This window comes from Aotus nancymaae, unplaced genomic scaffold, assembly GCF_030222135.1.
Source record: "Aotus nancymaae isolate 86718 unplaced genomic scaffold, 86718_ANA_hifiasm-v0.15.2.pri h1tg000029l, whole genome shotgun sequence".
Classification (NCBI taxonomy): Eukaryota; Metazoa; Chordata; class Mammalia; order Primates; family Aotidae; genus Aotus; species Aotus nancymaae.
The window spans coordinates 44,659,386-44,684,716 of NW_026988442.1; the positions used below are offsets into that span (position 1 = coordinate 44,659,386).

Below are 25,331 nucleotides of genomic sequence, written 5' to 3' on the forward strand. Positions count from 1 at the left end.
GTGTGAATGAGTGACTGAATCAATGAAATGGCAGCAATCATTTTCCAGAATAGTGGAATAAGGACCTCTGAAAATCTGCTCAGGCAGGTGTGAAGACTCATGCTTCTAATCCCAGCACTTTGGGAGGCCAAGGTGGAAGGATCACTTGAGACCAGGAGTTTGAGACCAGACTGGGCAACATGGCATGACCTTGCCGCTACAAAAAAATGAATAACAATAAAAAAAAGTTAGCGAGATGTGGTTGCATATACCTGTAGTCCCAGCTCTCCAGGAAGCTGAGGCAGAAGGATTACCTGAGCCTGGGAATTTGAGGCTCCAGTGAGCCATGATTGCCCACTGCACTCCAGACTGGGCAACATGGTGAGAGCCTGTCTCAAAAAAAAAAAAAAAAAAACAAAGAAAAACTGCTTCTCCATAAAAGCAACGAAAACACTAGCAAAAACTGCCACATGTCAAAATTAACATTGTCAGAACTTTGTAAATTAACTAAAGGCTTGCAACAATTTGAGGACTGTTTATTTAGGAAATATGGTTGAATCTTGATAGAACAGTGAGCATTGTGGGATTTTAATTTGCCTAAACCCATCCCTCTTCTCCTAGATCTGTAGTAGTCTTAAAAACCAGCATCCTCACAACTATGTTAGATATGGAAACCAGCAGTCTAGAAGTCACTGGAGAAGACAAAGCTCCCCAAATATTTAATCACCAAAGAATTCTCACTATTTGACCTTTCTGGCTGCATTCTTAGGGCCTGCATTAGTTAGATCTGACACAATTCTTACTTTATGCAAATAGCCCCACCTACAGAGCATTTGTCAAAGATAATCAGCAGCAATTGCTTAACAACACAGCTGCCTGAGGCAGGGTTACCTGTTGGGACTAACATGAGTCTGACCAAAACTCTTCAAAGGAAAACCTTGAGAATGAAATGTCCATAGAGACTTTAAAAAGCTTCAACATATTCCTTGGAATCTAAAAGGCCACATGCATGTAACAGGCTATATACATGCCCAGGCAGGCCTGATGATCACACCTCAGCTAACTTTGAAGCCCTCAACAAGCAGGAGGTAAAGGCTAAGGCTGCACTACAAACTGCCTGCCAGAGCATTAAAAGTGTGCCCCAACATACACAAAGTTCCTTGCCAAAGCCTAGAAAATACATTGATTGATTTAAGACATTTAAGGGAAGCTCTGTCCAATCACTAGCTGGCCATTAACCTTGCTGATTAGAGACTTCAGTGGCCACACACAACAACAAATACAGTATTTTACAGAGTTAGTTCAGGAAAGCTACTAAACAAACAAATATTAACAACTACCACAAAAAAACAGCAATAATAACAAACCCTGGGGAGGCGGGGAAGGGAAAATCTGAAATCTTGATTTCTTGAGTTGGCACATTATGTTATTTAAAATATCCAGTTTCAACAAAAGGTTATGACACATACAAAGAAACCAGAAAGTATTGCTCATTTAAAGGAATAAAAATAGTCAGTAGGAACTGTCCACAAAGAAACCCATATATTCAATATACTAGGCAAAGACTTTAGATCAGCTGTTATATAGTATAAATATATTCAAAGAACTAAAGGAAATTACGTATAAAGAAGCAAAGGAAAACATAAGAACAATGCCACACTAAATAGAGAATATCAATAAAAAAAGAAAAATTGTAAGAAAGAACCAAATAGTAATTATTTTCAAGAGCACATGAAACATTTTACAGGATAGATCATGTACTTGGCTACAAAACAACAAATCACAATAAGTTTAAAATAAAATAATTCAAAGTATACTTACAAATCCCAGTGCATTTTAATTAGAAATCAGCAATGAAAAGAACACTGGGAAATCATCAAATATTTGAAAACTAAACAAAACACTTCTAAATAATATATGTCAAAGAAAAAAATGAGGTGTTAGAAAATATTTCAAACTGAATGAAAAGAAAATGAAACATAAAAATTTATGGGATGTGGCTAACACAGTAATTTGAGTGAAACAGTCCCAAGTTGTCTATATTAGAAAAGAAAGAAGGTCTAAAATTAACAATGTAACCTTTACCATAAGAAACTAGAAAAATAGCAAACAAAAACATGAAACCGAAAGTAAGCAGAAATGTGGAAATAATACAGACCAAAATGAAGACTAATAAAATAGGGAAATAAAATCAATAGAGAAAAATCAATGAAGCCAAAACTTGGTTCTTTGTGAAGATCAACAAAACTAATAAATCTTGATCTAGACTGACCAAAAAGAGAGAAGACATAGTCAATTAAGAATAAAAAGAAGGACGCATCACTACCCAAATTACAGACATTGAAAAGGTTTGTAGAGAATACTAAGAAAAATTTATGCCAATGTGGTACATCTATACAATGGAATAATATTGGTCACAAAAAAGGCTTTTTTTTACATGCTACAACATGTATAAACCTTGAAACACCGTACTAAGAGAAAGCAGCCAGACATAGAAGGCGATGTAGTTCATGATTTCACTTACATGAGATGTCCAGAATAGGTGTATCCATAGAGACCAAAAGTAGATTCGTGATTTAGAAGGAGGCCGAAAGGAGGGGAAAAGATGCAGTGACTGCTGCTGAATACGGGGCTTTTTTAGCGGGTGCTGAAATGTCCTGAAATTAGTTAATGCTGACTAGTGTACAATTTTGTGAGTACCCTAGAAAGCCTGAATTGAACATTGTAAAGGGGCCAACTTTGTTATATATGAATTATATATTGATAAAAAAATTCACAGGACTACAATAGAAAATTATTGGGGAAAGGCCTCTCTCAACCCCTCCAAAAGAAAAAAAAACCTCAATTGCTTTATGTGTGCTTCACTTGAGTCCATTTTTGACACAGCCTTCCACAGGGTTAAAACTCAAGTTATGTTGTTCCCCTACTCAAAACCCTTTCAAGTCTTTCCAAATGTGGTCTCTACCCTGTTGAGATTTCTATTAAAAATGAAGATTCTCAAGCAGAATTTTTATTAAAAATGCAGATTGCTAGTAGATTAGAATCTTTTCATCGGAATCTTCCTTTTCTAAGACTCTCTTCTTTTAGTTCTTACTCATAGGAATTTTAGGAATCACTCATCTAAACTGAAATCTGAAAATCACTTACAGGGCTTTGTATGGCTTGGTCTTCCCTCCTGCTCCAGCAACATCTCTAATTCCACTTTTGGTTTACTCTGCTTTACACACATTGTCCGTCTTCCACTTCCTTGAATGTCTAGGTTCTTTCCTGATCCGAGACCTTTGTAGATGCTATTTCTATAGTCTAGAACACTCTTCCCACCATTCTTCACCTGGAGAACTCCTCTTCTTCTCTGACAGATTTGTAGAGGTACATCTCTTACACATTTGTGTGTAAGGCAGGTAATGGAGATAAATCAAGTGAGCTGGGGTAAATGACATCAGGGAGAACACACAGCTCAGCTAAAGGACACAGCAGATACTCATTCCTGCCTACTAAGAGTATGCAAAGTGTTCAGGCAGGGTTGACTAATCCAAATTTTATAACGCAGGCTAGAGAATGCAGAGGATTGGAGGGGATCATGGCGGACAGGAGGCAGGACTAGACGGCAGCTTCGACTCGGATAGACAGAGCAGCGTGTGGAGGCTTGTACTGTGAATTTTTGCTCCAGAACGACTGCAAGAGTGACCTGAGAGGACCACAGACCCCCTGAAGGAAGCGAATGACTCCTGCAGGACCTGGGAGACACCACAAATACTGTGAGTGCCCAAACTGTGCAAGTGGGAAAGGGAGATCATCCACCCTCAAACATACACTCCCAATTAGGGGAACTGAAGACCAAGATTCTGGGAGACGATTTTGACCTTACCTGAAGCTGAGTCAATTTAGAGAGCAGTGAAATACAGGGGTAAAGGAAGCAGCGGGAAATCCCCTGGGAACTCACTGGGTCTCCTAGCAAGCTGTTTTCATCTGGCCTCACAGGGGTCCTTCTGGAGGGCAGCCAGAGGTGCTGGGAACAGGCCACAGATAGAAGGAAATCTCCAGCTCAACTTTGTAAAAATTTGAACTGACAGAGAAGCCTCCTGGCCAGAACTCAGGGGAGGGTACAAAGCTGGTGTGTAGACTCCACACCAGATTCACCTAGGTCGGGGAAGAAGGAAAGCCATATTTGCTTTCGCAGCTGGGAGGTGGGTAGCCTGGGGCAAGTTCTCAGCTCTGTTCACCCACTGCCTGGAAACAGACTTGGTGCTGTTGACAGGGGCATGGTGGGAGTGAGACTGACCCTTTGGATTGCGTGGGAGTTTGGTGAGACTTATAACTGCCAACTTTCCCCTACTTCCCCGAGAGCCTGCATGACACCGTCATAATCCTCCTAGGAACATAACTCCATTGACCTGGGACCTTACCTCTACCCCCACAGCAGCCACAGCAAGACCCTCCCAAGGAGAATCTGAGCTCAGATATGCCTAGACCTGCACCAACCCCATGGTCCTTCCCTACCCACCCTGGTTACTGAAGACAAAGGGCATAAACTCTTGGGAGTTTTAGAGCCCCGCCTACCACCTGTTCTTCCCCATACTACCATAGCTGATGCTCTCTGGAAAGTGCCACTTCCTGGCAGGAGGCCAACCAGCACAAAAATAGTGCATTAAATCATCAAAGCTAAGAACACTCATGGAGTCCCTTTTACCCCTCTGCCACCTCCACTGGAACAGATGCTGGCATCCATGGCTGAGACCCAGAGACAGTTCACATCCCAGGACTCTGGGCAGACAACTGTCAGTACCAGCCCGGAGCCTGGTAGGCTTTCTGGGTGGCTAGATACAGAAGGGAGAAAACAATCACTATAGCTCAGTTCTCAGGAAACCACATCCATAGGAAAAGGGGGAGAATACTACATTAAGGGAACTCCCCATGGAACAAAAGAATCTGAACAACAGCCTTCAACCCTAGACCTTCCCTCTGACAGAGCCTACCTGAATGAGAAGGAACCAGAAAACTAACCCTTGTAATATGACAAAACAACGTTCTTTAACAACCCCCTCCCCCAAAATTAACACTATCTCACCAGCAATGGACCCAAACCAAAAAGAAATCCCTGATTTACCTGAAAAAGAATTCAGGAGGTTAGTTATTGGGCAAATCAGGAAGGCACCCAAGAAAGGTGAAATCTAATGCAAGGAAATCCAAAAAGTGATACAGAAGTGAAGGGAGAAATATTCAAGGAAACAGCATAAATAAAAAACAATCAAATCTTCAGGAAACAACGGATACACTTATAGAAATGCAAAATACTCTGGAAAGTCTCAGCAATAGAATTGAACAAGTAGAAGGAAGAAATTTAGGGAGCTTGAACACAAGGTCTTCAAATTAATCCAATCCAACAAAGACAAAGAAAAAAGAATAAGGAAAAAAGATGTAATCCCAGCACTTTGGGAGGCCGAGGCGGGTGGATCACGAGGTCAAGAGATCGAGACCATCCTGGTCAACGTGGTGAAACCCCATCCCTACTAAAAATACAAAAAATTAGCTGGGCATGGTGGCGCCTGCCTGTAATCCCAGCTGCTCAGGAGGCTGAGGCAGAAGAATTGCCTGAACCCAGGAGGCAGAGGTTGCGGTGAGCTGAGATCGTGCCATTGCACTCCAGTCTGGGTAACAAGAGCGAAACTCCGTCTCAAAAAAAAAAAAAAGGAAAAAAAAATAAGAAAATAATCCTAGGCCTCCAAGAAGCCTAGAATTATGTTAAATGACTAAACCTAAGAATAATTGGTTTTCTGGAAGAAGATAAATCTAAAAGTTTGGAAAAAAATATTTGGGGGAACCATCGAGGAAATCTTCCCCAACCTTGCTAGAGACCTAGACATCCAAATACAGGAAGCACAAAGAACTGGGAAATTCATCGCAAAAAAATCATTGCCAGGCACATTGTAATTAGGTTATCTAAAGTTCAGATGAGGAAAGAATCTTAAGAGCTTTGAGACAAAAGCACCAGGTAATCTATAAAGGAAAACCCATCAGATTAACAGCAGATTTCTCAGCAGAAACCCTACAAGCTAGAAGGGATTCGGGCTCTATCTTCAGCCTCCTCAAAAAAACTATCAGCCAATAATTTTGTATCCAGTGAAACTAAGTTTCATATATGAAGGAAAGATACAGTTTTTTTCAGAGGAACAAATGCTGAGCGAATTTGCCACTACCAAGCCGCCACTACCAAGCCACCACTACAAGAACTGCTAAAAGGACCTCTAAATACTGAAACAAATTTTGGAAACACATCAAAACAGAACCTCTTTAAAGCATAAATTTCACGGGACCTATAAAACAAAAATACAATTTAAAAAACAAAAACTAAAAAACTAAGGTAGACAGGTAGCAAACAGTACAGTGAATGAAATGGAACCTCATATCTCAGTATTAACACTGGAACATTGGATGCAAATGGCCTAATTCCTCCACTTAAAAGACACAGAATTGCAGAATGAGTAAGAATTCACCAACCATCTGGTGCCTTCAAAGAGTCACCTAACACATAAGGACTTGCACAAATGTAAGTAAAGGGTGAAAAAAAACATTTCATGCAAATGGAGCCAAAAGTGAGCAAGACAAACTATTCTTATATCAGACAAAACAAACATTAAAGCAACAGCAGTTAAAGAAGACAAAGAGGGACATTATATAATGATAAAAGGCCTTGTCCAACAGGAAAATATCACAATCCTGAAACATATGCACCTAACACTGGAGCTCCCAAATTTATAAAACAATTACTAATAGACCTAAGAAATGAGATAGACAGCAACACAGTAATAGTGAGGAACTTCAATACTCCACTGACAGCACTAGACAGGTCATCAAGAAAGTCAACAAGGAAACAATGGATTTAAAATATATCCTGGAACAAATGAATTTAACAGATGTATGCACAACATTCCATCCAACAACCAGAGAATATACATTCTATTCAACAGCACATGGAACCTTCTCCAAGATAAACCATATAATAGGCCACACAACAAGCCTTAATAAATTTAAGAAAATTGAAAGTATATCAAGCGGTGTCTCAGACCACAGTGGAATAAAACTGGAAATCAACTCCAAAAGAAGCTTTAAAAACATGTAAATACATGGAAATTAAATAACGTGCTCCTGAATGATCATTGGGTCAAAAATAAAATCGAGATGGAAATTAAAAATTCTTCAAACAGAACAACAGTAGTGACACAACCTATTCTCTGTGACACAGCAAAGGCAGTGCTAAGAGGAAAGTTCATAGACCAAAATGCCTACATCAAAAAGTCTGAAAGAGCACAAACAGATAATCTAAGGTCACACCTCAAGGAACTAGAGAAATAAGAACAAATCAAACCCAAACCCAGCAGAGGGAAGGAAATAACCAAGGTCAGAGCAGAACTGAATGAAATTGAAACAAAACAAAAAATACAAAAGATAAATAAAACACAAAGCTGGCTCCTTGAAAAGATAAATACAATTGATAGACCTAAATTAGCAAGGTTACCAGGAAAAGAAGAGAGAAAATCCAAATAAGCTCAATAAGAAACAAAATGGGAGATATTACAACTGACACCACAGAAATACAAAAAAATCATTCAAGGCTACCATGAACACCTTTACATACATAAACTAGGAAACCTAGAAGATATGGATTAATTCCTGGAAAGGTAAACCCTCCTAGCTTGAATCAAGAAGAGTTAGATACCCTGAACTGACCAATATCAAGCAGTGAGATTGGATGGTAATTAAAAAATTACCAAAACAAAAAAAGTCCAAGACCAGACAGATTCACAGAAGAATTCCATAAGACATTCAAAGAACTGATATTTATATTATATATTATATGTATAAATATAAATATATATTATAATATATATTTGATTATGACATAATTATATATAATTATAACATATTGTATTTATAATATATAAATATATAATATAATCTAATATATATAATAATGTAATATAATATAAAATTATATAATATACAATATAAATATATATTGTTTACTTATTTATAAAATAGAAATCATAATTTACAAAATATAAACTATAATTTATAAAATATAAACTATACATATAATTTAATAAAAACATATAATTTATAAAATTATATTCATAAAACTGTATATATTTATAAAATATAGACTATAATTTACAAAATGTAAACTATGTATAATTTACAAGTATAAATTATAGATATATATAATTAATATATAAATATATATAATTTATAAATATATGTATAAAATTTATAAAATAGAAATAAAATTTATAAAATATAAATTATCTGTCATAAATTAAAAGTGGGGAAATATAAATAATTTACAAAATATAAATATTTTATAAATTAAATCAGAGAAAATCTCTCTGAGAAATGACACCTCCCTCAGATTGTGGATGGTGAGGAAGAGTTACTGAAATCCATGGGGAGCAGAATGTGAGTGAGAAGATCATGCCAGCAGAGCAGAGTAGGTCCTGAGTAAGGACAGGGCTGGGCAAGTTCCCAGAAATAAAAGTGGGTCAGTGTGGTTGGAACATGAGGAGGGTGTGGTGGGACGAGATGAGGTCCCAGATGTTGTCAGAGATCCCATGATGCAAGACCATATTAAGGATTTTATATTTGATTTTACATTGGAAAACAAAAAAATCAGTGAAATGTTTTAAGTAATGTTTTATTTTACAAAGGTCTCTCTGGCTGCTGTGTGGATGAGGGATTTGAGAAGGGAAAGTGGGATTAGAGAGATGAGCAAGCAGGCTACTAACTAGTCAAAACCAATCATAACAAAATGAGAGGGCCTTGTGATGAACTCCAGCTGCGGGTAAGGTAGAAGCAGATTCAAGCTCGAGATGGGAGGAGTGCTCAGAGTTCTAACTTAAGCAACCGAGACTTCAGAGCCCAATTATTGAGATGGAAAAATGGGGGAAAAGTAGATTTTGGAAGAAGATAAGTAATATTCACAAAGTCCAAGGTTACTAATCATTGCTTTGATCCATTCCAAGAGCTCATCAGCTCTTTAAACACAAAGAGAAGTAATTCGGTAAATTCTTCCCTGACACCAATGGATTGACAATGTAATAACCTACCCTGGGCTAGCATCACTGACTCCATCTTAGCTGTAAACTCGAACCTGGCTTCCTCCTCCCTACCACAGCCCCTCTGAGTGCATAACCGGGTCATGCTGCTAGCTCAATTGGTAGAGCATGGGACGCTTACTCCCAGGGTTGTGGGTTCGAGCCCCATGTTGGGAGCCAGTCTTTTTGCACTCTGTTAACAGTTTAAACCCTGAAAAAAAAATTTATTTTGTGTATAAATATTTCAAATTAGACAGAAACCAGGGACTCCATCCTCCAGCTTCCCAGAGTGGCGACGGAGTCCAAGGGGGTGCCCTCGTCAGGGCTGAGCCCCTCTAGATCAGGCAGAAGGACAGGACCAGGGACCCCGGACACCCAGAGTCCAGAAGCATACAGCCAAAAGTCGACAGAACCAGGAACTCTAGACCCTAGAATTTAAAGACAGAAAAGCCAGAACCAGGACTCTTCCAGAATCCAAAACCCAGAACCAGGACCAGGGACTCTGGGGCACCCATAGTCCAGAGACCAGAACCAGGACTCTTCTAGAGTCCAAAACCAGAACCAGGAACAGGGACTCTGGTGGGGCACCCAGAGTCCAGAGACCACAACCAGGACTCTTCCAGAGTCTAAAATCAGAACCAGGACCAGGGACTCAGGCACCCAGGGTCCAGAGACCACAACCAGGACTCTTCCAGAATCTAAAACCAGAACCACGACCAGGGACTCTGGGGCACCCAGAGCCCCAGGTCACAGGAATCACCGTAGTCAATTCCAGCGTCCCGATAATTGGATGATCCCTGTAACTTCCAGGAATAACCAGATCAGGCCTGACTTACCTTCTCTGCGAAGCAGGACCAGGGACTCTGAAGAATAACTTGGTGGAGCGCGCCGGGAGTCGATCCACTCTCCTCCGGCAAGGGGTGGTTTATGGGGCCCTGGAATGAGCCCCGTCTACACCTGGTGGCGAATATCTCGCTGGAACTTCCAAATGTTGTAACCGAGCGAGTTAGAAGGAACGCGCCACGCTCTGAGTTCCAAATTGAGTCCTGTATTGATTTGCCAGCGACCGAGGGATGGCTAATGCTCAAAATTCTCTCGGCCCCGAGGAAGGGGCCTGATTAGCTTTTATACCTTGATTTAGGCAGGTGAGGGGAGTACCCAGCTGAAGTGGATTTTTACAGAAGCAGAAAAGCAAGTTAGAGGAAGGGGCTACGGGCACAGGTGGTTTCTATACAATTACCAAGAAGCGGGGTCGATCAGGCTCCTTCTACACAGTGATCAAAGGGAAAGTTTTCTTACAATAGCAGTGGGGAGGTATGCCAAGCAGGATGCGGTTACAATGGTTACAAGTGTTAAGAACAGTACCGTACTTCAATGCTTCTAAGTGCAGCATGACCCGGTTATACACTCAGAGGGGCTGTGGTAGGGAGAGGGAAGCCAGGTTGGAGTTTACTGAAAAGATGGAGTCAGTGATGCTAGTCCAGGGTAGGTTATTACAACGTCAGGGGTCATTTGTGACTTTGGCATTATATCTGGTGAACTTTGTTTTTAGAGAGAGTAAGGGGCGTCATCAAATGCATTGAGAAGCCCTACAACCCTGATAGTGTATGAGTGCCCACCCATGCAAGCTTTCTTGGAATTATAAAGAATTTCACAAATAAATAGCATTTGACTTGGGCCCTGAAGTTTGGATACATGGGGATGTGGGGTGAGGAGGTCATCCCAGACCACCAAATAACTACCTTGTATGGGGAGGAAGACTTTAAGCTCTTATTGAGTATTCACGTGGAGTTCAATAAAGCTAAGTGAGAGATGCCTCCGTTTTATTGGGGCAATTGGTGAAAGGTCTAAAGTTTTCAACCATGTTCAGCTGCACACTCGTGGCTGTGAGTGCAGATTGGACATAGATGCTGACTCCAGATAGGTGACAGAGATAGATCTGCTTGACTGAAGCTTTTCAACAGATTCTATCGCTCATTGTGCAATATGCTTATCTTAATTTCACAGAAGTGCATTCCTGTTTTAAACCAGTAAACCTGTATAGGGGTCTACATAATCTTCCATTTGTTTGAAGAAACAAAAACATCACCATGTAGTGTAATTAAACCTATTGGTTCTTGGTTGGGGCTGGACCTCAAACACAATTTACTTTAATGAAAATGGGTTTAGTATTTGGAAACCCAAATATCTAGGACTAAATATGTTACTATTTTTCTTCTTTGGTTAACAGGCACTAATTTAACCCATATGCTAATCTATTAGGTTTATTCATAAAATAAAAAAAATGTTGATTCCAAGAACTACGTTATAAATAATTCTGGCTTGATAAACTTGGGAGGATCACAAGTCCTATTAGCATAAAGCATCATCCGATAAGATATTCAGGGATTAGAAATTCTAGGAAGCAATTTCTGATTTTGAACATTATAACAAAAAAGCTTCGGCTTTGAAAAGAATATTGGACAATCACCTCCAAATTTTTAATAATACTTGGTGCTAACACTGTGTCTGGTGCCTGCTGAACCGTCAAGGAATATTTATGAATCAGCAGTTGAATGAATGAATGAATGAATATGCCTTCATAGATTTCCATCAACATTCTGCCGTGTACCCAGGGGTAATAAAGCAAAATGACAAGTCTCTCAATTGAAATTGATTTTATAGTTTATCAGAAACCTAATGTGAATCTCATTATTTTAACTTTAATGCTAAGTTTAAAGCTAGACTTTAAAATGAGATTGCTTTAGTTTGTAACAGCCTTCTAATGTTGTAGAGAGAAAGGTATCCAACAATCTTCTTCACTTAAGTTAGGGATTTCACTTATTATTATGCCCTTGGAAATCCAAACAGGTATAACCTCTGGGATCTAACCTATAGGACATCTGCAAAATTTAATGCAAAAGAATGTACTGTTTCTGAAATGGGAATCAGAACCAACTGAGTATAACAATAAGGAAAAGGTAAGGAAAGCAAAACAAGCCACAGAAAACCAATCTGATGTATGAAAAAATGTGGGGAAAAGCATGAGTTGATATCTGCCTCTGAGAAACACCTCCCCCTATGTTTTTTTGTACCCTGACTGAAAAAGAATTTGATGGAAAGTGGATTGAAATTTATGATAGGTAATTTTCAGAATGGTAAAAGCAAAGAAACACTGGTCAACATAATTCAAAAACAGGTGTGGCGCTTTCCCCATCTTCCGTCTCCCTCTGAATTAGCGCTTTCTGCTGTCTTACTTCCCTGGTCTTCCTACTTCTTGCTCAGTCTCAATTCTCATTGCCTCTACTGCTGATTCTTCTCCTTTGTTACTTTGGAATCATTTTCTCTTCCTTCCTTTTGTCTTAGAAATTAAAAGTGCATGCAAAGCTGTTGTAAAGTGTGTTTTGTGCTCTGGTTGAAAAACACTTATTTTATTTGTGGTGATCTAGGTTATTTCTAGATTCCAAAGCGGAGGTACAGCCCTCCCTTTGGGGATCTTGTAGTCAACCCAATTCATGGTAATTAAAAGGTTTCCTGGCTGAGAGCGCTGCCTGAAAATTCAGGTTCACTGTGTTGTGCCATTTGATATTAAGTAAACCTGATGCCTGTTCTGAACCTATTTATCTGACTCTTGCCTAGGTTTTGACCCTGTTGTCTCAGCTATTTGCACATTCTTTGAGCTGCATATCTGGACTCGGGATTACTTTTTTTCTGCTGACTTTTCAGATTTGTGCGTTACTTCAAGCACTGGCTGCTCATTTGACCTTGGATATATTGCTGATTCTAACCTTTAAAACCAGGGAGGGTTTGGTCTTACTTGTTTCCAAATTGCAAATAAAACTTAAAGCAGTATGACATAATGGAAAAGAAAGAAAAGACTGGACTTTAGTCAAAATACCTGGGGTAAGAATAGTAGTTTTCCAGTTACTGATTTTTTACATTGAAAAAGTCTCTTGATTTCTCTAACTCCTGGGTTTTTCAACTTCAAAATGGTGACAATAATAAATCCTGGATTCCTCATTTTGGAGGGACCACCTAGTTTCCCATTACTCCCTCTGCCCTAAAAAAAAAAAAAAAAAAAAAGAGCTTCCTTTCTCCCATCCTAATAATGTTCCTCCCAAAAGGTCAAATTCTAAGCTTTCTTTTTTTTGAGATGGAGTTTTGCTCTGTCGCCCAGGCTGGAGTGCAGTGGCAGGGTCTTGGCTCACTGCAACCTCTGCCTCCTGGGTTCAAGTGATTATCCTGCCTCAGCCTCCCAAGTAGGTAGGATTACAGGTTTGCATCACCACTCCTGGCTAATTTTGTAATTTTAGCAGAGATGGGGTTTCACCATGTTGGCCAGGCTGGTCTCAAACTCTGGACCTCAAGTGATCCACCCACATTGGCCTCTCAAAGTGTTGAGATTACAGGTGTGAGCCACTGCACCTGGCTATAAATCTGGTGGTCATATCATATGACAATAATTTGGCCTCATTTATGCATATGTAGGGTTACTGTTTTTTGCAGATGACATACTTGTGTGAATCTCTCTGCTGCTTTCCTTCTGTTCCTGTTGTCTCCATTGTATTGTACCAGGAGCCCTGTACCCCAGCTCTACATACTTCTGTCTCCTTATTATGCTATATGGTATGCCCACCCTTTGCCTTGGTAAATGGTGGTTGGCGGGAAGATAAAGCCATCAGGTCCCAACTTTGACCTGGGGCTACATCATAAGCTCCAACTTGGTTTTAACATAGAATCCTATATTGGGTTACTGGGTCCTGAATCAGCAAAATAATAGTGTGGTATTTTGCTTCTCATTGTTTTTGTTTTTTTGGTGTATTGCTTCCTCTAGGATTTCACCCTTCTCCCATAAGGTCTTAGAGAAAGCTATGTATAAGAAATAAAAAGAGTGAGTTTCTAACCTAACATTATACTACAGACTCAAACCTTATTTTAATCCATAATTCCTTCCAACAAGTTTTTGTGAATATTTCAAGAGGTAATATAGGCAAAAGTCTCCGGTATGGTAAGCATCTCTGGTATAGACGCTTAGTGAATACTAGTAATCCTAGGCCAAGTGCAGTGGCTCATGGCTATAATCCCAGCACTTTAGAAGGTTCAGGAGGGTGGATCACTAGAGCTGAGGAGTTTGAGACCAGCCTGGGCATTATGGTGAAACCCGACTCTGTAAAAAAAAAATACAAAATAATTAGTTGGGTGTGGATTTTCTAGCCTGCAGTCCCGACTCAAGAGGCTGAGGTGGGAGAATCACCTGAGCCTGAGATGTCAAGATCATGTCACTGCACTCTGGCCTGGGTGTTAGAGATCCTGTCTCAAAACAAAACCAAAACCAAACAAACAAAAAAACTAGTAACCCTGTCTAGAATCTAGCCTTGAATTCCAGAGCCCTGTTACTCAAAAGACGGTCTATGCACCAGTGGCATCAGCATTGCCTGGAAGCTCACGAGAAAGTCAGAACTGGGGGTTCCCAGGTAATTACTTGGCATATGCCAGTCTGAGAAGCATTGCCATAGAGTCGACTTGTCCCTCATCCTGTCCTTTCTGCTCCAGTACCCTATTTTGCTTCCTTACTTGTGCCGCCTATGGCTCCAACTCCTGCTAGGACGGAGGAGCATTTTGTTGTAAATGACACACTTTCCAAGTTAACTCAGTGATAATAAAGTTTGAAGAGAAGCTTGTAGTTGTGAAATTATGTTTTTCTAAAGGAAATGTGGACTAGCATATGTAGAAGAAACCAACAGTAAGTCAGAAAGCACAAGCAGATACAGAGGGAGAGCTCATCTGAGTGTGGTTTACAACAGGTGTGGAGACACAGCCTTGAGTGTAGACAAGGCCGGCCTTTTACAGGAGCTAGCTAGTGATGGATATCTCTCCAGAGGATCCTTTGCTTCCAAGAGGAAAAAAGGCATAATTGAACTTGTAGATCATTCTCTTTATAGAAATGTGTGAGCTCTTAAGGATAGAACCTCTCTTAAAGTTCCTAGTGAGCGGGTCTAAATTTCGAGTGACTGAAGTTGTAGATTTTTTGACTGGCATCTTCTTATTAATATTCATTAGACTTGGATATGATTGAATCAATGGTGGTTTATTTTAAAATTCCTGAATCTTTCATCTGTATTTATGTATGTATTGCTTAACTGTTTTCTTAAGATTCTGTTTTCTTGTTTTATTCTCTTCTTTTCGATTTTTTGCTTTGTTGGATGCTAAGGTGTCATAATGGGTTGTTTGAAGAAATTTTTCTATACATTAAATATTATAGATGATGACTACTAAATAACACGTAAATCTCAAGTAAAATAAAAATTTGGAAAGAGATCGGTGATTGCCAGAGGCTGAGGGAGGGGGCTGGTGATAAAGGGTCATGAGAAAATTTGGGAAAATACTAGAATTCTTCTGTTTCTTATTATGGTGGTCGTTACCTGAATGTACACATTTGTCAAAACTCATACACTTAAAAAGAGGGAATTTTAAAGTATATAAATTATAACTCAGTAAAAAGGGAGCAAAAGTTACAATCTGGAAAACAAATTAAACTAGCTACACTGAATTCTACAGGAACTGGGGCCTGGGGCAGTGTGGTGGTGGGGAGTGGTATGTGTCCGCTATGTTGATGATGAATATGGAGCCAGAGGGTCTGAATTCACCCTGTAAGTTACAGAAGCCTCGGTTGCCTCAATTCCCTAATCCGCCTGAGATAAGAGCAGCATCTACTTCGTGAGGCTGTTAGAATTCAGCAACAACAACGAAACAGAAGAATGGGCACTGAAAATTTAAGGTTTTGCAATGGGAGAAATTCTCTGATGCTTTCTTCCCCCTCACCTCAGGCTTGTTGAGGGCATCTTCACCTCCTCTGAAAAATAGTCTTCATCACAAACCCCCACAAGTGTCTCTGCCAGCCTGCTGAATCAGGCAACCACTGCTGAGTAAACGCTCTAGAATAAACCTAGAAAGAGAATAAATCACCTCTTGTGCCATGCTCCCTCCAGGTGAGGCCGGAGGTCATTGCAAGAGGCATAACAAATAGTTGACATAATGTACTAAACTAATAGATTCTAGAAGAAAAACTAAAGGGAAAAATTTTCTTGAGTGCTAGGCACCTCTGGCTGAAGAGACAGTGGAGCCAGCATTATTATCAATGTGGTTGAATCAATAACACTTTTTTACTTTCACAAAAATGCCCATTTTAACCAGCAAGGAGGTAAGGAGATCTTATCGAGGGTGATTTTTCATGCTCACATGGATTATATTGTGGGGCACACCACTCACTCTTTTAAATATCCCCATTTCTATTTTACTTTTGGTTCATTTTTGTTTTTTTCTCTTAAAAATGTATTCAATTCTCTCCCAGAAGTGTGAATTCATTTGGAAATCTATGACAATCAATTAAGTAAATGAGAAAATAGAATACTTATAATCATCAAGCTACATGAAACCCACCCTTTTAGGTCTAATATGCACACATCTTTAAGCAATATATTAATTAAAATATGGGCAATTGTGACAATTAGAATCGAGCCTTTATAATTTTTAAAAATCACTCAGAGAAAACAAGGAAATATTTCAAAAATATATGCAGCTGTTGGTTGTTAATGCAATTCATTATCATGACTACATTGTCGTTTTCCTGGCTGGATGGGAAGACAATTCCAGTGCTGATATGATTTTTTCATCCATAAATGGAAACATTTTGTGTGTAGCACCTTTTTCAGATGTCTTCCTGTTTCTCTAGGTCAAAGGTTGACAAACTTTTCCTATAAAGTGCAAGATAATAAATATTTTAAGCTTTGCGGGTGAAGAAGCAAACTTGAAAATATATGATAGTACTTATATAATAAAAGAAAATATAAACTTCCAGTTTTTGTATTGATGGAATTCAAAATAAAGTAACTGAGTACAATTTTGTGTATCGGCAGTACACATCTGCTAATGAGAGGAATGGCATTCTTCCTATGGGACTAACGTCCTGCTTAGTTGGAGCTCTGTGTTAGCAGCTGCTGTAATCAATCATTGCAGCTGTTCATGGGAACCACTCCTAGCTTGTGGACAGCAGACCGGATGGAGTTCACAGACTGTAGTTTCCCAGTCTCTGCTTTGGGTTAGTGTTCTCAGCTCCAGTGGGCATTGGAGTTAGCTAGAGGGCTCATTAAAATGGACTGTTGAGCCACACACTGAAGTTTCTGGAGGAACTTGAGAATTTGCTTTTCTAGCGAGTTCCCGGATTAGTCTGGTGCTCCTGGTCTGGAGACTATACTTATTTATTTATTTATGAGATACAGTTTTGCTCTGTTGCACAGGCTGGAGTGCAGTGGCGTGATCTTGGCCTACTGCAACCTTTGCCTCCCTGGTTCAAGCTATTCTCCTGCCTCAGCCTCCCAAGTAGCTGGGATTACAGGTGTGCACCACCACACCCGGCTAATTTTTATATATTTAATAGAGATGGAGTTTCACCCTGTTGGCCAGGCTGGTTTTAAACTCCTAGTCTCAGGTGACCCACCACGTTGGCCTCCCAAAGTGGTGGGATTACAGGAGTGAGCCACCGTGCCTGGCCTGGAGACTATGTTTTTGGATCACTGCTCTTGATGTTGGTCCTTTGAAAAAGTTACGTGGAATACAAAGTTGTATATTATGTTTTTATTGTTTACTCACATAGTTCCACTCACCTGATAAACTTTACCTTTTGGTACTCCAAGGTATGTGGGGAGTAAACCAAAAGTTAAATTTCCGTTAAAAAGAGAATATCTGGAATACCATGCAGCCATAAAAAGGAACATGACCATGTCCTTTGCAGGGACATAAATGAATTTCGAAGCCATTATCCTCAGCAAACTAATACAGGAACAAAAAACCAACTACCACACGTTCTCATAAGTGGGAGCTGAATGGTGAGAACACATAGGCATATGGTGGGGAACAACACACTGCGGGCTGTCAGAAGGGATTCAGGGGAGGGTGCATCAGGAAGAATAGCTATTGGATGCCGGGCTTAATACCTAGGTGATGGGATGATCTGTGCAGCAAACTACCATGGCACACGTTTTCCTATGTAATAAACCTGCACATCCTTCACATGTACCCCCTAACTTAAAATAAGTTGAAGAAAACAAACAACAAACAAAGTGAATATCTGTTTAGCTAGATCAGGATTGATAATGAAAGTAACTTTCGTCTCCTAAATAGTTCTCAGTCTCTTGCTGACACAATCAGGCATCAGCAATCATCTACTTGGCTGCTGTGAGGAATGTCTGAATAGACCTTCTCTGATCCAATTAAACTTTTAAAGTAACATACAGTATTCCAAAGGATACATGCAGATGAAACATGAGAATGACATTTTTGCCTTCGATTTAACATGTCTTAAATTGCCAAACACATTATTAATAGAATGCCCCCTGGGTTGGAATTTGTTGGTAAGTTTAAACCATAGATTTTAATACAGAGGCCAGTTAAAATGATTCCTTGAGGCCACCAAGGGGCAAGTGAATCCCCGTTTCCTAAATCCCAGAGTAGCCACTGGTCTACTTACTAGATGGGATAGTCTCTGTGTTGACTGTTAAGTTGCACTGGGCTCTTTGGGATGATCTCTGAATGGCATGAACTATTACCTACACTGAGATTGTGGACGAGGTTGATGGTAAACGGCAGGGCATCAGCTTTTAACAATCACGTCTCACCAAAGAGATTCTTTCCAAAAAGAAGCAAAGTGAAAAATTTGTTCTCCTTCTGTTTATTTGTCCCAATGGTTTTAAAAAAAAAAATCAGCTTTATGGAACCATAATCTTCATCGTGACAGATGGGCCTGTACATAAGCATCGTGCTTTCAGTCGACAGTTTACATTTCAAGAGGAAGGTGAAGAAACTGAATGTAATGACATCTTCAGCATCTATCTGTCATTTTTAGTTTTATAACATTGATACAAAAAATAGTATTCTGATTAGCAGCTTGATTGGCAACCCATGTAACCCTAAATAGTACTACGAACCTGGAGAGTGCACTTTTACAGACAGTTACTTTTGGCGAAACAATATGTACAATTGTGACAAATAAATACATAAATACCATCATTCATATATAACGTTATACCTAAATGTCAATTATCATCAACAAGCGTTGTTCTAGTAAATTACTTCTTTCATTCACAAGTTACTTTGTTGTTTATAAAAACTATTTTCACCTTTACAGAAGAAATGACATAATCAATCTCCCACTAACCCCACGTATTAGGAAAGGTAGAAAATGACCCCAGATGCGTTAGGTAAATATTCCATTGTCTTTGGATAGAAGAGATTTGATTGAAAAACTCCTTCCTTGGCTTCTCTGTAAATAGTTTATTTTCCCCAGATTGTGTCACACAAAGGGGTTTTATTCTTCTGAACTGAATCCAAATTAAGTGATCTTCATTTTGTTGATTCTGGTTATTTAAAAATACAATATTTTATATTGAAATAGACACTTGTTCCAATATAAGAAGACACAAAGCCACCTAAACTAGCCACCAAAGAGAAAATTTTTTCCAAAAAATGACTTTAAAAAAGAAACTTTAAGAATATAGACACTGATAATAATATATTATTCAGTAGGTAATGGAAAAAAAGTTTTTGTAAAAATTGTCTGAGAGACTCTTGGTAGAATACTGTCTGAAACATTATATATTTTATGTCAGGGAAATGATAAGAATGGCTTAACAAGTAATTGAAACAATACTTTGGCCAGTGTCATGTCATAAAATTAACAAAAGTAGAAAGAGCTTTTTCTTGATCAGTTAAACATTTTTTGAACATTCAAAAAACGAAGGGCAAACATGCTTAAGGCTATTGAAACACTGGACAAATGGCCTTGCTTCACCAAGCTCCATGCAGAAGAAAATGTTACATAGCAAGCAGATTCTAGCTTTACATACATTTGGGGAGAAGAAAAAAATGCCTTTAAAATATATACACGTGTTTTTTGATGTATATTTACATGTTTGTCACATGGGCATTATCTAGCATAAAAAAGTAAGGAAATAGTTCTTTAAGACATATGATTCTGATTTTTGCTCCTTTTAAAGATTAGGGCTGTATTCATAATGTATACACACACATATAAAACGATTCATAGATGTACATATATGATGTTTATAATGTGCAATTTCTTGACGTCATAGGTGGTTTGAGTGAGTCTGGGGTAGATGCAAGGCAACAGTATGAGACGAGAGGCTTGATTCAGCTGCATGATTGGAAGGTAAACCAAGGATGAAGTCGTGAGACTTTCCCAGTGATTGGAACTCACAGCAGTTGAGGCTACAGGGTTGGAGGGTGGTTCACCTTGTGCTGATCCATCTCTCCCCAGGTTACCCAATTGCTATTCTCTAATCAAAACCAGCAGTCCTGCTAACCATAAGATGAAGATGTGTTAAGGGACGGGAAGTCTTGTCTCATCTTGGGTCCTTTAGGGCTGGGGATGAGAGATCCAGAGTTTTGCAGAAACAAGTCATGACTTTCACTTGCTCATTTTGTCTGCCTGTTTGCTATCAACTTCTATGGGGTCAGGTTAAAACACAAGTAAATAAATTAAAAGGGTACACTCTTTCAGCTATGGGGCTTTCTTTGCATGAGAACAAACAGGTGTTTTCTTTTTCTTTTCTTTTTTTTTTTTTTTGGGGACGGAGTTTCACTGTTGTTACCCAGGCTGGAGTGCAGTGGCGCGATCTCGGCTCACCGCAACCTCCGCCTCCTGGGTTCAGGTAATTCTCCTGCCTCAGCCTCCTGAGTAGCTTGGATTACAGGCACGCGCCACCATGCCCAGCTAATTTTTTTTTTTTGTATTTTTAGTAGAGACGGGGTTTCACCATGTTGACCAGGATGGTCTCAATCTCTTGACCTCGGGATCCACCCGCCTCGGCCTCCCAAAGTGCTGGGATTACAGGCATGAGCCACCACGCCCGGCCCTACAGGTGTTTTCTAATAAATGGTAGAAGATATGCAATGTTCAGGTTTGCTGACTGCCTATTATGCTTCTTCTGAAAGAGGTGGACTAGCTTTACCTGCTCTCAAAGTTCTTAGAGGGAATTCAGATTCAGTGGTTCCTGAGATCTAAGTTGCTGTGATGCATTTTTGCAAAGCATATGCTTCATTTACTGTAACATATGCCCAACCAGAGGTTCCTTCTCAAAGAAGGCAGCTGCCTCTACTTTCAGCATCTTGGGATTTCAAGGCAACACACTGATCTAGTCACTTATTCATTGAAACCAGAAGAAATTGCAGAGAAATGAGAGTTTTCCCAAACACCTAAATTATAGCCAAGGAAAAGTCAAAGCCTTGGCAGAATTAGATGCACTGATAGTTCACAGCTGATCTTTATTTCAGCAGATGTTATATTAAGATGATGTTACTGCTACTAATGACCATCATTGTAATTATACAATTATTTTAGCATCTAGTATAATGCATGATACATTGCATTACGTAGCACCTTTTAAGCTAAGGATCTCAAAATACTTAGCAAATGCAATTCGCTCTCACAGCAGCTGTGAGGTAGGTGTTTTTACAGCCATTTTTATAAATGAACACATTGAAGCACAGCAAGATTACAATGCCTACTCATAGGGCCCAATAAGTTTGAGGGCATCAATGGGACCCAAACCCAGCCTTCTCCATTCTTCCTGCCCATGAACCTCAATCACAGAGCCCCCAGAATACCTCACAACAGCATTGCTGCTGAACATGTTCTGGTGTTTTCAGATGTTAGCAATAGGGCCAAGTCTTTCAATAATATTGACACCCTTAAAGATTTTCTCATGTGTTTTGCAAATGTGTGTGTGTGTGGGCATCTTATACTATTGATAAACTTATGTTAATTATAATGCATACCTAAATTTGTATTTTATCAATGTGATTTATTGTTGTCTGGCCTCCAACCAACATATTTTATACATAGAGACATATGCCTGCCAGATCCAGAAACCGTGAAATGCATTTAGCCTCACTGTATGGAAGGAAGCAGGTGAGATTACATTTGGCAAAGTTTCCTTGGAGGCACCATTTCATGTTTGTTCTGAAAGAGGAAAAAAAAAAAAAAAAAAAGAAAAAGGAAAAGAAAAAAAAATCTTTGTTTACTTTGTTAAGTAGCATTTTATATACATTCCACCTCTTGACCAGGTTTTAATCCTTGGATGAGCAAGCAGAGTTGTCTTCCAAACACACACAATGTTTGATTCTCAAGTTTAAATTCCCATCTATTTAACTGCAGCCTCTCTGCAGCTACCAAGTTCATTTCTTGCTGGAACTGCAAATACTGTACACATTACATGGCAATATATGTAAAAATATAATGTAACAACACACACGATACTAATAATCACATCTAGTGTGTCTTCCTGACTGCGCATCCTTTCTGAATTGCTTTTGAAAATGGTTTCTGTTTATGTATTAATTTTTGCAGAGATGATACAAACACATTATTGTGAGTTTCAGTTTCCCAGAACCAAATTTTTATCTCAAATGCACAGTACATCAATCCTAGGAGTTATCTGGAAGTCACTTTTTGAGACAAATAGCAATGCCCTGGGACTGAGAATGAAATCTGGCTATTCTAACTTATTTATTGTTTCTATGACCAGAGTCTAACATTTGTAAATTGGTAATCCAAGAAAGGAACTTATAGCAGGAAGCAAAAACTTTACAAAACCCCTTCACCAGTTCATTTCCCCTGACACCTGGAAAATACCAACACTTTAGGTCCCATTTCTTAAAAAAAGAAAAGAAACATATTTCCATTGGTAAAAATCCTAACATCTGAGATGTTTCTTGCTTGACATGTCATTCCAGATTCTGTGCATTTCTTCTGGAGAGATCTGATGCACGGTGATAACACGGCGATACCTACACAAACTGTAGGCCATTTTCCAGTGATTGAATCCACTGTTCTGGAAAGGATGTATGCCCAGCTTTCGAAGACACAGTCCCACATATACGTCTTCAAGGTGAAGCAGCCTGGTGTGGAGTGAGGTCTTGTAAATGAGTTCAGCCACATCAGCTGAAAAGATGTAGCCAGTCCCCGAACAAAAAGGTGGGTAGTTACTGTCTGGGTACAAATCCCTGGGCATATACCACTTACTGCGGACGTCCCGAATTGGCCCTCCATTAATGACATAGCCAGTAAAATACCTTCTTCGTGGCTTGGTGGAGGGTTTCAGTAATTTATAAATAAGGTTGTCCATGTTTACAAAAATGTCACTGTCAGTTTTCATGACATACTTGGCTTTTGAACAAAAAGTGGCCACCCATCTCATCCCCATCAATGTTTTGAGGGTAAGGTTATGGTAGGAGTCAATAAAGTCCTCCACGATGATATCGTGGAAGATTTGGCTCTCTTGCTCCACCATCTGATTGAGAACAGGATCAGCATTCTTGCCCAGGAGGAAGAGAGTGGCTATCTTGATCCCCTTAAAGTTGTTCTCATCCCCCCACGTCTCTCTGATTGCTTGGCGGGCATCGAATTCCTTGTGGGTGGTGCTGATGAGGATAACAAGAAATGGAATGTTTTTCTCACATTTATTGGGCTCGTTGATAAGAAATTCAAAAGAATGTGGGTTGATAGGTCGAGTTCTTATGTTGCCAAAGGTGAAATTTTTCCTGGCAACTGTTATGTGGCTGAATGGTTTGGAGCCAGTGTAAGAAGATGTAGGACGAGTTATACTCAAGTACCAGAGAGCGCTGGCCCAGCACACAACTGTCAAAACATACAAACATGAGACCTTTGAAGCCATTGTCTTGAGAACACGTCTATTCCAAATATTGAAGAATACGCCTCCTTGGCACTAGTTTCTTTTCATCTTCCAAAGGCAGCATATTACTAATAAATCTTAAAGTTGGATAGAGAGGCATGAGGTGGGGATTGTCCATGGGCCTCAGTGGCTGTCTGTCATCTCTGCGCTCACTCTACTTTCTTCCAAATCTGATGGAGGGTTCCATGCCTCATAAATCTTCCTCTTAATTCTGCAAAATCAGTAAAGTACAGTGGTCATTCAGATTTATGTCATCATTCTACATCCTTAAGTAAACATAACAAGGGTATAAGAATTGCTCACAATGATTAAAATACACATGATCATTCATTTTAATCAGTACCAAAAACTTCCTGTCATAACCATCGCCCCTTTTCCTCTCTCCTTGATAGAAGTTATGTATGTATATTCATACCCAATTAAGAAATACATAGATTATAAATTCTAGATGAAGATGAAGTAAGTGGAACATTAGTCATTTTTAAAAAAGAATTCCCCTTCTTCACATGACATATTTTTTACAGTTCTGGCACTAAAGTCTTCTTTCAAGCAAGGAAATCTCACCCATGGCCTCATATCTCTTTTCCAATTTCCAAATCTGAGCTTTTGTTTGCTTCATTCTAGTGAAGAAATTTGTTCTCAACATCTTGCTTTCTCTAACTCTCTATCTGAATATGTGTTTACCACACTGGAAAATCTCTGCTAATGGTGTGTTTCTCTTGGCTCAGACTTAGAAGTAATTAATTCCCAATTGTTCCTCATTTTCCCCTTGTTTCGGCTCTCATAACTCTTAGCTCCTAATTCTTAATTTTCTATGAAACTTCATGCAGAGGATATGCTGACCTCTCAAGCATGGAACCCATTACCCAAGTGACGTTTCAGATGGCTGACAGCATTTATTTTGGAGTTGATCTAAATGGTGTCACTTTTTATGGTTTTCAACCATTCACCCATATATTCCCTTAATGAAATCATACTGGTCTTTTTAATTTTTTTTTAACCTAGTTACATTTGCCTATAAACCCAGCATGAGTATAATGAGAGGGATAATTGAGCTTGGGGGCCACAGATACAATGAAGATGTGACAGAAACTTCAGCTGGTGTTCAAATTTAGTTTTCCTTTGGAACGCTTATCCTTTCTAGAACTTCTAATGCTTTCTAGAACTTAAAAAATTTCATGCCAGTTAATCCTATATGCTGGTTAGGAAGTCCATTCATGTAAAAAATTGTTTCTTCCTTCCTCGTTAGAGCAGAATGTGGTAGTCCTGGAAGGCAGAGATAGTAGAGAATAGATATCAATTTTAACGAAGTCTGCTTCAAAGAAAACTATGTGCTTACATGTACAGACTGTGTTGAAATAATTTAATTGGGAATATAGATCGAAAACCATGCTTCTAAGCACAATAGTTATAATGAAATAAAACGACATGATGTGAACAGCAGAGACAATATATATCCTTTTGTCTAAGCCAAGAGCTGTCTGTGAATATATGATCCATAAGAGACCAGCAATAA

At 39.2% G+C, this 25,331-nt stretch overlaps 1 protein-coding gene across 3 annotated transcripts in view; it reads right to left on the reverse strand.

Annotated features, from left to right (window-relative positions):
* Window positions 1-19,126: 19,126 nt before the first annotated feature.
* B3GALT1 (beta-1,3-galactosyltransferase 1) overlaps window positions 19,127-25,331 on the reverse strand; it is a 571,010-nt gene continuing 564,805 nt past the window's right edge. For all 3 annotated transcript variants that reach the window (XM_012440620.2, XM_012440622.2, XM_012440623.2), the window contains one exon: window positions 19,127-24,026. In XM_012440620.2, coding sequence (XP_012296043.1) covers window positions 22,817-23,797 — 981 coding nt within the window. In that variant the 5' untranslated portion in view covers window positions 23,798-24,026 and the 3' untranslated portion in view covers window positions 19,127-22,816. The remainder of the gene's footprint in view (window positions 24,027-25,331) is intronic.